Here is a 14036-nt window from a genome sequence, read left to right as displayed (position 1 = left end):
TTTTATTGCTTACAATTAGCTATCTACTTATTTAACATAGGGATATTGAATTATATTCATTTTGTGAAACCAGATTTTAGAAAATAGATCTGATTATCCATTATTTTAAGTATATGTTATAAATCTTTCTCAGACCAGAGATAAGGAATAAATTTTGACCTTCTTTTTAACATTATGAGCAACATTTTAATCATCTGTACAGAGTGGAAGCAAATTTGCAATGTTGTTGATGACAAAATGACTTGAAACATTTTTATCATTAATATGATGTTTACTACACATTTTGGCATGACACATTTTTATTTGACCCAATTTGGATTATCATGTATATATATTTTATTCATTATTTATTGTTCAATGCACTAATAATTTGATGTTATAACTGTTTTAATCATTGACTGGATGTGTAAAGAGAAATAGAAGTAATACACATATTTCTCTTATCTTATAAAATGTCATAATTTCACACTATAACATTGTGTCATTGTTCTATTATAGCTTTACCAATGAGTACAGTATAATCTGGCACTGTTAACTTATCAGCACTGTTCATGTCAAACTGATCCATTAACACTGAAACTTAATAAACCTTTTTAAGGAACTATATGATAAATACTTCATAGACAGTTACATTTTTTTTAATATTAAGCATTCTTCTTTACTTTCTACAACTTTTTTCTTAATGTAAAGCTTAACATATGTGTATCTATTATTAAATTTCTTTTTTTTTTTTCAACAATATTTTGCAGTGCTACAAGAAAAAGATGAATCATTGTCTGAAAAAGAAAAGCTTGTCACTGCCGGTATAAATTAATTAATTATCATTTATTGTTAATTATTTTTAATTTTTAAATCTGGATTCCTTAATGAATTAGGTAAATAAGATAAGTCCCATCACAAATCTAACATAACCATTATATTTATTTACTCATTTTGTGTTTCTAACTTTTATACTTTTTTTTGTTTAGAAATTGAAAAAGAAGAAGAGTCTGATGAAGAGAAAAAAGAAATTTCTCCCACACCTCTTGAGCAAGCTATTATTGAAGGTGACCATTTTGTACTTGAACTGGCTGACTATGTGACGCATTTGTGACAAAATTATTCTAGTTTTATATATATATATATATATATATATATATATATATATATTAATATAATAATAATAAGGCTTGTTTGGAATGATCTTGGTAAATTATTAGTTTATCACCTTCAAACATTTTTAGGTTGAAAATCAACTCAAAACTGTGATACTATTGTTTTTATATGACTCAATGAATCAAATGTGATAGAAGTTCAACTATAATAATATTTTGTAATCTATATAAATTAGATCAGATTAATTTGGATTTCCTTCCTAAATATATTTACCATTTTTATGCATAGATGTTAAAGATGAACGCTTCGCACCAGTGATTAAACAGGCCCTCCTGTCCATTGCAACTAAAGATGGTGGCCAGGCCCGCTTTGAAGCAGTGATAGAAGGCCTGCCTACCCCCATTATCTCATGGTACAAGGATGAGGATATCATCCAGCCATCTGAAGAGTTTGAGATTGCATACAGTGAGAACATTGCTTCCTTGTTTATAATGGATGTGTTGCCTGAGGATGCTGGGAAATATGTAATAGTGGCAAAGAATGAGTTGGGCACAGCAACAACTACAGCTAACTTGGAAGTTGAAGGTATTTTTTACAGATATTCATTTTATCTTTTTAGATTGAATTAAAAGTTTTAAAATGTCTTGAATTCAAATTATCAACTCCTTTGGGATTCTAACATTAGTCAACACTAGATTTTTTTTTTAGGTTTAGTCTTTGCACTCACATAAAATAGTTAGCGATGAATGGAAATATTTTTACAGCAGTATGCTAATTTGTGCAGACAAGCAATACATCTGTTTTATCACTTTCATAACATTGTTTAATAATTTGATAGTTGTAATGTAAATATTATCCTAGAATGTATTTATATCTACAGCTGCTGAAGTGAGTGATGTTTCTCCAGAAGACACATCGGTTCTTGCTCCAGTGTTCACCATCAAACCAATGTTTCAGTTAGTTGATGAGGCAGAAACTGCAACATTTACTGCCACAATTCAAGCAGTACCTCAACCAGAGGTAAATACCATTTTACTTCGTACATTTTTTTTTCTTTAAATATGATAGAAATCTTTAAAACTGTATAACTATTCATAATCATAGAAAGTCTTTTGAAATAATTGCTAAGAAAAATTAACATGAATTCCTGGCTACCCACCTAGGAGAAGGAAAACTCTGTATTCAAAACCCTACTGTCTTGCAACTAAACTTAAACTTAGGAAAGACATCAGAAGTCAACCCTGAGAAAAAATCAGGAGCCGGCAACCCTTAGGTAGTTTGCAGCATGCACTGCTACACACTGGCAGACATGTACTGACGCTGATCCTAAACTTTATCCATACTTGTTGTTCATGTGAAACATTGCACTCATCCTTAATCTTTTGGAATTGAAGATATTGCATATATTAAAAAATTATTTCTCTAGTTTCGTAAGAAAAAAATAATTTCAAAATTCAAAATGCTGTTTAATTGTCATGAGCTACTGTAAACTATAATTTTTCTCTTGCAAACAAAAAATACCTCTTTTCAAATACAACTAAACATATGGATTACAGAATTCTGTTATATATTTCAAATTTAATGACTATCTTCAATGGTATTTCTAAAATCAGAGACATGTGAGATTTATAGCCTAATTAATTTTCATCAGCTGTAGTAAAAACTATTGTTAGACGATTTTGTGTTATTTTATTTATCATTGTTTTTTTTTTTTTACAGATTTTATGGAGCAAGGACACAAGTCCTTTACCAGAGAATGAGAGATTCCAAACTTCAATCATTCAAGATGAGGATACATACCAAACCACCCTAACCATAAGTGAGGTACAGAAGGAAGATGCTGGCACCTATAAAGTCACTGCTGTAAATGACCTGGGGGAGGAGAGTGTCAGAGTGTCCCTTATAGTTAATAGTAAGTTTTAGTCTGATGAATAAATCAGAAGTTATTTTTGTAGTTCTATTCATGTTGTTATAACTCTGGTGGTGGAGTGGATAGTAGAGAGCTGACGGAAATCACCCTAGGCTAGAGGAGCGGTCAACCATGACAAGTTGTGATGGCCTGCCACAAAGAGTGACAACATGATGGTTTGGGAAGGATCTGTGTTGTGAATAGTATTCAAGCCAGTCACGTCTCAGAGATCAATGTGATCAACCAGAATTGTCGAGTGACATTCCATTGGTTTTGAGAAGGCCAGCGGGGACCTTATATAAAGAGCAGATGTTATACAGGTGTAGAGTACTGTCAAGTACATCTCGTGAGTATGAGACGACATCTTAATCTAGATCTGCGAGCCCAGTGAATGAAGTCAGTCCTGAACAGTTAAACCCAGTGCAAGTCCGTGATGAGGAGGAGAGGCCAGTGCAATTGTACAGTATTGGCTGTGATTTATTTGACATTAAACTGTTACGTTATTTTGAAGTCAGATGTACCTCTATCGGCTCTGAAACCACATTAGCTTTCAGATAAGACCTAAAGAGTGGGTTAGTCGGTCGAGCAACACTTGAGCAAAGATCTTTCCTGCTACTCACAGAAGTGTAATGCCTCGATAGTTGGAGCAGTTAGACTTGTAATTTGTTCTGCAACAATTACAAGAAAAATGCAAAGAGCAGAACTTAAACCTATATGCTGCCTTTGTGAACCTCACCAAGGTTTTGGACACTGTCAGTTGCGATGGTTTGTGGAGGATTTTGGCCAGGCTGGGATGCCTAAGTACGTTCCTATCCATTCTCAAGCAGTTTCACGTGGGACAAAGAGGCCAGATCAGACACAATGGTGCCCTTTCTGAGCACTTCCCAATAGAAAATGGCGTGAAGCAGGGCATTGTACTTGCTCCTACTCTATTTGCTATCTTCTTTGACGTAATGTTGGGTCAAATGAGGCAGCGATTGCACGAAGGCATCTATATCCGGTTTTGTTCTGTTGTGTTCAATCTTCGACGTCTACTATCCCATACAAAAACAAAAAGGAGATGGTCATAACGGAGCTTTTCTATGCCCATGATTACGCCCTGCTAGCTCACAATTAACATGACCTCCAGAACGCAGTAAACGAATTTGCATACACTGCCGCCTCTTTCAGTCTATCTATAAACCTCGAGAAAACAGAAGTTGTGTTCCAGAAGTCACCCAATAAAACATACTCAGCCCCAAGGATCAATATAAATAGACAGCCCCTTAATGTGGTAGACCACTTCACATATCTAAGTAGTACAGTGTCAAATGACACCTCACTTTCAAGGTAAGTTGTTAACCATATGGCCAGGCCAGTAGCGCTTTTGGATGCGTTCAGGCGGAACAGATTGCTCCACTTGCCTACAAAAATCAGTGTCTACCAGGTGGTGGTTCTCTCAACCCTTCTGTATGGCTCTGAGACATGGACACTATACAGGAAACATCTAAGACTTCTTGAGTACTTCCACCAAAGATGCTTGTGCTCCATCATGGACATACAGTGGCAAGACCGCACTACAAACAGCGATTTCCTTGCGAACGCTGGTATGGACAGTATAGAGGGACTTCTTTTGGTCTGACAGTTACGCTAGGTAGGGCACGTATCCCGTATGGGAGACGAATGAATGCCAAAGGCAGTCTTTTGTGGTGAGCTAAAAGGTGGTTGACATAACAGAGGCGCTCCATGGAAATGCTTCAAAGACCAGCTTAGGTGTCAACTTTCCTTGGCTGACATAGAAGAGAGCACCTGGTTGCATGCAGCCTCAGAACGAGACAGCTGGAGGTCACTCACGAAGGCTGCGGGATACACATTTGAGACTAAAAGAAAATCTGCTGCGATGACAAACGAAAAGAAAATCTAAATCGACTACCTGCGGACAATGGTTATGCTTTCCCTGGATGTGGCAAAATATGTAGGTCACAGCTGGGACTGTGCAGCCCTGGGAAATACTGCATTCCTCACTAATCTTCGGACTCGAAGACTAGCTTTATTATTTTGAAGTAAACATTTTTGAAGCATCATCCTCAATTTAAATAAAAATATTAACTGGCTCCTTATATAAAACATTCTTAACCAACATTCACTTTTCATTATAAAATGTACACACTACCTTCCCTTTGAAACCAAAACATTTGTATGAGACAAAATGAACTCTAAGCTAGAATACAACATTCTATAGATGGGGGGGCAGGTTGCCAGTGAATTAAAAAATAGATTGCGGGGCCCTATGCGAAAAGGATTGCGCTGGGCCTAGTCTGTGTAGGGATATGGATAATAAGTGAAAATTAAGATTTTGTATTAGAAAATTAATTTGCCTTTGCATTTCATTCATACTTTACTAAGTACAAAAGCACTGTCTAATTAAATTTGTGAGACATCTACAGTAGATAGATGTTTTCTAACAAAAAGCCAGTAAACATTCAGAGCTGCCTTTTAGGCTTACTATCGACTAGCAAAATATCGCATTTGTTGTTTTTTTTAAGAGGTTGAGATAGATTTAGATCTATATTTGTATGCTAGTGGCTATTAAAGTAAATAAAGTTTTGGTTAAAATTCACCTTATTATTACATTTGATGAAATGAAAGCTGACAATGCCGTTTTTTTCAATCGTGAGTAGGATTGGCATTTTCCATATCGAATGACACCCCGAAATGAAAATTTTGTCTGTTTTTTAGAGATTTGAATAAGTTTTCAGAAAATTTTAATAATTTCAGGAGATTTTCATGACATTTTCGTATATTTTGCAATTTCAGAAGAATCCCAAGAACCCTTTAATAATAATTTAAAATGGTTTAAGTTAATAATTTACACCTAGAATTCGTGCAGGGCCTATAAAAGTGCAGGAACACTGTGGCCGCTTAGGTTGCAGTGGCCTAAGACCTGCCCTGGCTATACCTCAATTTTTTTTAAGAGGCAATGGTTATTTTACCTAAAAAATGTTAATGAATTCAGGATCATGAAATGTATTTTTTTATTTCAAAGTATTTTGGTAAAATACATCAAAACAATCCAATTGATTTTTAGCCGCCCCTGAAAGGGGAAAAGATGCTATTAGTTTTGTGTGAAATGTCTGTCCGTCCGTCCCGTTTAGATCTCGTAAACTAGTAAAGATAGTGAAAATCCGACATCACAATATTCAAAGTTCTGATGCAACGGCTACTTTTTTTTTTCTGAAAGCGAAAAATCTAATTTTTTAAATCACTTATGCAAACAGTTTTTTAAAGAGAAAAAGCTAATTAGTATGCATTATACGTTATACCTAATTTAAAACAAATAGTAATCTTGTAAACTGCATTATCTTAAAAACTTTTTGTGGAAATTTTTTTTTTTTTTTTTTTTGAAGAATCGAATAAGAGATTTAGCCTTTTCAAAACAATTGCATTAATTATAAGACTTCAGTTAGGCCAGGAGAAGCGCAGTAGCTGAGCGGTAAAGCACTTGGCTTCCAAACAGGGGTTTCAGGTTGGAATCCTGGTGAAGACTGGGATTTTCAACATCAGAATCCTTGGGTACCCCTGAGTCCGTCCAGCTCTAATGGGTACCTGACATTAGTTGGGGAAAAGTTAAGGTGGTTGGTCGTTGTGCTGGCTACATGACACCCTTGTTAACCTTAAGCCACAAAAACAGATGAACTTTACATCATCTACCCTACAGACTACAAGGTCTGAAAGGGGAACTAGTTAGGCCAGGTTCACATCTAACTTTGCATTCACTTGCACCTATCCTTTGATCTTCTGGACCATTGGGGCACCACACAAGATCTGTCAACCTTCTTTCTCCGTTCTTATCTCTCATTTGTCTTTGATATAATTTCATTTGGATGTTCTTTATGAAAATATTGAAGCCTGCCTGGGTGGACCACTTCGTGGGCTGATTTTGAGTTTGTGCTTCCACACAAACTGTCTTTGTAACCTTGTTGTTTTTGTATTTAAAGAAATCCAAGATGAGAAAAAAGATTTTCGGGATCATTTGACTGCAACTTTTGAGATCCCTGAAAAACCATCAGAACCAAGAGAAGCTGATCAAGTAGATTTCAGAGGTGTGCTGCAGTCTGAAGTGTAAGGAAGTTTTACATTTCTCAATCAGTCTGATTAGGATATGAGATTATTGTTTTTTGGAATGCATCTGTTGTTTTTACCTAACATTTTCTATAACATTTTGTTCTTTTTAGTCATTTAGGTTTGTATTTTGTTTTTCTACATATAAAAAATGGACATGATTGCATGGAATACAGATCAACATTTCAGTAATTTTAAACTTTTACTGACATTCCTGTTAAAAATTAAAAATAATAAATATTTTTTTTGCTTTAAAAAATGGCATGTATACTAGGAGTGTTTGCAAAAGTTATCTAGCTAAGCACTAATATTGTTTGATTTAGTTACATTTGTTTCTTTAATTCTTGTTTTGTTTATTTTTATTATTCTTTTTATGACTGAAAAAAAAAATTATGACCTATCTATACTTTTGTACCTACTAAAAGCACCTCATTTAGTTGACTTATTTTGTGATTGTGTTGGCATTATTTTAATTTTATTAACATTAACTATATGCATGCTAGGAAAACCAAAGTTGGTGTCCATTTTGAAACAGAGCAACTTGACTTCCGCTATCTACTCAAATCATCTAAATCAAAATTCAAGTAAGGATTACAGTCATGGTTGATAAGGATTTTGTTTTTCTCACTGTGTCAAAAAAAAACTAATTATTGGTTTATATATTTAGTTCTAATTATTATGAATATACTAATATGGCTTGTCTTAGAATGCAGCAACTCAACAATGGTACATTAATGGCATAGAATTTATCTCCTCTGCTCACAAGCACTGTTAGAACCTCTTTCTTATAGTTCACAGAAAAAAGTTCTTGTAATATTTTCAGGACATCTGATACAGTGGAAGCAGAGACAACTGTGACAGAGGAAACACCAGAAGTTGAGCAAATAGATTTTAGAAGTGTACTTAGACAGCCTGTAAGTATTCTGTAATTTTGATAAGAGCTTGTTTTTACTGCTTTTTGTGTATCACTTCTGTAGGCTTTCAGCTTTATGTTATCCAGCAGCTTAATAAGTCCATCCTTATAAGCAAGTCTGTTGAAGTTTTCATTTCTGTTTCATTCAATGAACCCATCTTAATCTTGTTTCAATTTTTTTGTATTTTAAAGCTCTAAGATAACTAAAAAAAAGTTACCCACTACTATTAAACTCTCAATAATTTATCAATTAATTTATGGTCTCAATCTTATTATTTTTATTTTTAGTCTATTCCCAAAGAGGAACCCAAGAAAGAGTCTCCAGAGTTTGTGATGCCCATTGAAGATGTTCATGTAATGGAAGGTGAGCCAGCCAGGTTTGCATGCAAAGTTACTGGTCAGCCTGTGCCGCTGGTCATGTGGTATCATGACCAGCAGCCCATCAAGTCAGACAGTGTGTACCAGATACTGCCAGTGGAGGAAGGCCAGTATACACTTCTTATCTCTGAGGCTTTCCCAGAAGACTCTGGTGTGTACACAGTTAGGGCTTATAATGAAGTTTCAGTCATAGAATGTTCAGCTGTTCTCACTGTGCAAGGTTTGTATTTGACTTTTGAATTCTTGGCTAGGGTTTACACTATACCATAGCCCTGTCTTATTGTGGTGTGTTAAAATGTGAAACTGTTATTATCAGGATGATACTATAGTTATACCATGCCACTATGCTTAAGTCTATTTTGTTCCTGCATATTTTTTTGCTGTTTTTGTGTTTTAGACCATTTTTTTTTTGTAACTTAAAAATATGTTTAATATATATTTTTGGGTTTAAATAGAAATCTTAATTTTATTAAAAAAATTATTTTTTTTAAATATACTTTTTTTTTATTTATAGAACTAGCATCAGAGACCAGCTCCATTTGCTCCACAGAAGAGAAACCTGCTTCTGATGATGTCATTAAATCTGAGGCTGCTATTAAGATTCAAGCTGCTTTCAGAGGCTTTAAAGTATGGGCATCCAAACAATTTTTTATAAGCTGTAATAGATTGTTTTTTTTTACCATAACATTCCGAATTTTTTATAAACTTTTGGTAAAAATTATCAGGGGCAGCTGGTTAACCATCTTATACAGTTCTCTAAGGATAATTCACATACTTTCACATTTAAGATGCTCTGCTAGATTAAAAAAAAATTGCTAGGATTGAAATATGATTTTCATACCATACACATTTGATATCCTTTGTAAAAGAGAGTGATAGGAGTGTTTAACATAATATGATCAAGAGCAAACTCAAAACTTTTGAGCTCTTTCCATGAGATGACATATTTAACCCACTCACTATTTCCCTCTTTCAAAATAGTCACCTTTAACTCTTAAAGAAAAATATCTATAAAAATGAATAACAAATTATTTTGAAATTTGAACAATACATGTAATTTTGAAATGTGTGTTTCCTAGCTGTAGAAAACAGAAAGCATTATAAAGGCTACATCTCTATGGTTAGTTTTGTTTACTGTGGTAACAGCATCTTTATTTGAAATAATTACAGAAGTAATGCATAATAGCTAAGGAAAATCAGATTTTCACAGGTATAAAAAGTAGCTGGGTTATTTTTCAAATTTTTTTTACAAAATAGGAAGAGCTCTTCAATAAAACTTTCAACCACATTGTTTTGTAATAGAAGTATATAGTTGAATATGAATCCTTCTTGGTTATCGAAAGTCCTGCAATTATGGCTAGACAAAGAAGCAAAACTAAGGATGCACATGTATGCAGTATCTGGTGTCTGACTACCAGTTATCTAAACAAATGTGTATATTTCACCTCTTAGAAGTATGTTGTTTTGTTGTTGTATTATATTGTATGTAAGTTTTATATTATTTTAATACATAGGCTAGAGAAGAGGTCAAACATCTGAAGGAGACAAAAGTAACTTCTGAGTTCACCATAGAGACTGAATTTACCCTGGAAGAAAAAGAGGTCAGTGTTTCTCTTACCCCTATGACATTAATATGACATATTTTAATCCCATATTTTTTTTTATTGTAAGAAACCTTTCATTACATTATTTTTGTTAATATAAGAATCTATAATAATATTTTAAGTATTTATGAAAAATTGACGTTATTTAAATATTTTAATAGTGTTTTCTTTCTTTTTCTGTTAAGATAATATTGAACATTTATAATTGCTTTTGTTTGCTCATCCATAAATTAGATTTTTCAAAAATCATTATTGTTTTATAATGTTATTTAACTTTTATACTGACCACCTTCACTTGGACATATGAATGAATGCTTTTAACTATTTGCATATTTTAATTGGCATTGATAATTATTAAAAATTGAGTTATAAATAATTGCTTTTTATGCTTATATGCTGCACATGCACCCAATGCTTTATGCTGCAGAAGAAATTGCAGCACTGACCTAAATTTGGAGTGGCTTTACATATAAAAAAAAAAAAGTCATATTTTGTGGACCCTAATCTTTCTGCTTGTTTACAAATCACATGATATGAAAATAATGTACAAATATTTTATACTGAAAAATAGATTTAAAATTATTTGTGGCAACATAACATTGATGATGATTTTTAATGCTTTAACATTTTTTGCTGATTTGCTTGTGACTAAATAAGATCTGAAATATCAGATTAAGGACCTAACTGTTTGCTATTCAAATCAAAACTTAAGCTTTTACAGGTTTGGAAAAAGAGCTACACAAAAATAACTTGCCATTTTGTTTTCAGATTTGACCTAGAAATTAAACCTGATCCTCTCCCACAGAAAATATGTCTTATTGCACCAATGGCCTATTTTCAAAGAATTAGAATAAAATAATAGCAATGTAATAGATTATTTAGAGGGTTATTTCTTATTGTCTATTCTGAAATTGTCACAAATAAGATGATAAATTATTTTGGTTGTAAAAAAAAACTATAAGACAATGTTAGATACTACTTTATAGAGCAGAAACTTGGAGGATCACCATCATCACCATGAAACAAATCATAAATATCTGGCCAGACAACATCTCAAATGAGGATCTCTTATGAGGAAATGTGGTGAAGAACAAAGCAGCAGCACATTGAAGTAGATATTCTTCAGAGACACCCTTTGCAAGCCTGCATCCATTATTACAATGCAAACCCTCACCTGGAACCCTTAAGGATAGAGGAAGAGGGGAAGGCCTAGGAATACATGGTGTCATGATTTGGAAGCAGATGGACTAAAGATAGGGACAGTTGGAGAGACTCACCCAGAACAAAATGCCTAGAGGAAGCTGGTTGGTGGCCTTTGCCCCAGACAGGACTACTGGCAGAGATTAAATGAATAGATTGAGAAAAAGTAGAAAATTTTTGCATCTGAAATTCTTCCCTAAGTGCTGTATCCATTTCATTGAATTGAATATTTTAAATATTGCATCTTTGGCAAAATGAATATGATTTTTTATAGCTAAAAAAGAATGAAAATATTTAAATCTTAAATTTCAGTTACTAAATAGTATATTTGGAAATTTCACTATCCAGACAAATATATTGTACTAAATAACCCCTAGATCACAGAATGTCCAATCCTTGTACAATTTGTGCTCTACAATCTATACACAAATTACTTCTAGAAAATTAATTATATAAAAATGTAACAATGGTGCAGTACTATTAATTTTATGATGGAGAGTTACAAAGTAACTGGCAATTTGTCATGGTTTCTCTTTTTTATTTCCTAAAAATTTAAAGCTTCCAGTTTGTAATTTTTTTCAATCATCTCAAAAAATATATGAACAGATATTTATTAAAGTATTGATGTTTCATTTATGCTAACAAATATCATCTTAACATCATCATTAAGGGACATTAATAATATAGTTATTTTTTTCTTTTACTTTACGCTGCAGTAAAAAAAAATTACTGTCCAATATATGGATGATATATTATGTATTTTGCTGAAGCTACTTTAAATAATGCAGTTGGCATGAAGCTTTGTCATTGGCTGCATAAATATTAATGTTTCAAAGATTCTTATTTAATTTTCTTTAGCTCAACCTCATCAGATTTTATTCGTTAGTTTCTTTGCATGCTGATTTCTTGAATCGTGCATGCATCCAATTTAAAATTATTTACCCTGTGTGGCCCAAAGCATCTGATAAAGAAAAAAATTTTCACTACATTAACCTAATGATTTACCACTGTAGTAATATTTTCATAAACTTTATTCAAGGCTAAGCCATCTCTTCAAGAGACTCATGTTAGTTTTGAGAAAGTTGAAATCTCAGCCATGGACGTTATTCCAGAGTCTGCCATCCCTGGCAAAGTTACGCAGGAAATTTTAAAAGTGGAGGCTGATATTGACAAAACAGAATTAGTGCCAGAGAGAACAGCAGATGTTTTAGATTGGCTAAGTGAAATACCAATCACTACTGATTTTGAGATAAAGTCAACTTTGGATACTGTTACTGGGAAAATTATGACAATAAATCTTGAAGAAATTTCAGAGAAAGTTATCTCGGTCACTCCTGAGACACTTACAGAGGAAACAGTCTATGAAATTCCAATATTAAAACCTGACATTCAGGAAGTTGAGGAATTAAAAGAAACTCAAGATATTGGCATTACTGCCCCAGAAACAATAACTGAGATGAGACATCAGATAACAGTACATGAAAAAACACATTTCCAAGAAGAAATAATTGTTTCTCAGCATGAAAAGCAGGAGGAAATAATTGAAGAAGAAATAACACTTGCCAAACCAACAGTTGAAATTGTTGAAAAGGAAATCACTGTTTCTAAGCCAACAGAAGAGGAAATCTTTGAGGAAGAAATCACTGTTTCTCAGCCTGAGGAAGAGGAGGAAATAATTGAAGAAGAAATAACACTTGCCAAACCAACAGTTGAAATTGTTGAAAAGGAAATCACTGTTTCTAAGCCAACTGAAGAGGAAATCTTTGAGGAAGAAATCACTGTTTCTCAGCCTGAGGAAGAGGAGGAAATTGTTGAAGAAGAAATAACACTTGCCAAACCAACAGTTGAAATTGTTGAAAAGGAAATCACTGTTTCTAAGCCAACAGAAGAGGAAATCTTTGAGGAAGAAATCACTGTTTCTCAGCCTGAAGAGAAAGAGGAAATTGTTGAAGAAGAAATAGCAATAGCCAAACCAACAGTTGAAATTGTTGAAAAGGAAATCACTGTTTCTAAGCCAACTGAAGAGGAAATCTTTGAGGAAGAAATCACTGTTTCTCAGCCTGAGGAAGAGGAGGAAATTGTTGAAGAAGAAATAACACTTGCCAAACCAACAGTTGAAATTGTTGAAAAAGAAATCACTGTTTCTAAGCCAACAGAAGAGGAAATCTTTGAGGAAGAAATCACTGTTTCTCAGCCTGAAGAGAAAGAGGAAATTGTTGAAGAAGAAATAACAATAGCCAAACCAACAGTTGAAATTGTTGAAAAGGAAATCACTGTTTCTAAGCCAACAGAAGAGGAAATCTTTGAGGAAGAAATCACTGTTTCTCAGCCTGAGGAAGAGGAGGAAATTGTTGAAGAAGAAATAACACTTGCCAAACCAACAGTTGAAATTGTTGAAAAAGAAATCACTGTTTCTAAGCCAACAGAAGAGGAAATCTTTGAGGAAGAAATCACTGTTTCTCAGCCTGAAGAGAAAGAGGAAATTGTTGAAGAAGAAATAACAATAGCCAAACCAACAGTTGAAATTGTTGAAAAGGAAATCACTGTTTCTAAGCCAACAGAAGAGGAAATCTTTGAGGAAGAAATCACTGTTTCTCAGCCTGAGGAAGAGGAGGAAATTGTTGAAGAAGAAATAACAATAGCCAAACCAACAGTTGAAATTGTTGAAAAGGAAATCACTGTTTCTAAGCCAACAGAAGAGGAAATCTTTGAGGAAGAAATCACTGTTTCTCAGCCTGAAGAGAAAGAGAAAATTGTTGAAGAAGAAATAGCAATAGTTAAACCAACAGTTGAAATTGTTGAAAAGGAAATCACTGTTTCTAAGCCAACAGAAGAG

At 33.5% G+C, this 14036-nt stretch overlaps 1 protein-coding gene across 34 annotated transcripts in view; it reads left to right on the top strand.

Moving 5' to 3' along the window:
* The window catches only part of LOC106078342 (titin-like), a 533611-nt gene that overhangs the window by 188412 nt on the left and 331163 nt on the right, over window positions 1-14036 (top strand). For 32 of the 34 annotated variants that reach the window (XM_056014734.1, XM_056014739.1, XM_056014738.1 and 29 more), the window contains 11 exons: window positions 750-803; window positions 969-1046; window positions 1384-1680; window positions 1976-2115; window positions 2815-3007; window positions 6982-7105; window positions 7609-7689; window positions 7929-8019; window positions 8307-8616; window positions 8911-9023; window positions 9911-9997. In XM_056014734.1, the coding sequence (XP_055870709.1) occupies window positions 750-803; window positions 969-1046; window positions 1384-1680; window positions 1976-2115; window positions 2815-3007; window positions 6982-7105; window positions 7609-7689; window positions 7929-8019; window positions 8307-8616; window positions 8911-9023; window positions 9911-9997 (1568 nt within the window). The remainder of the gene's footprint in view (window positions 1-749; window positions 804-968; window positions 1047-1383; window positions 1681-1975; window positions 2116-2814; window positions 3008-6981; window positions 7106-7608; window positions 7690-7928; window positions 8020-8306; window positions 8617-8910; window positions 9024-9910; window positions 9998-14036) is intronic. The other 2 variants (XM_056014732.1, XM_056014728.1) reach the window with 2 other exon arrangements.

The sequence above is a fragment of the Biomphalaria glabrata genome, chromosome 16 (assembly GCF_947242115.1).
Source record: "Biomphalaria glabrata chromosome 16, xgBioGlab47.1, whole genome shotgun sequence".
Lineage (NCBI taxonomy): Eukaryota > Metazoa > Mollusca > Gastropoda > Planorbidae > Biomphalaria > Biomphalaria glabrata.
The sequence above is the reverse complement of the archived record's forward strand: the minus strand, read 5'-3'. Positions and strand labels throughout refer to the sequence as shown.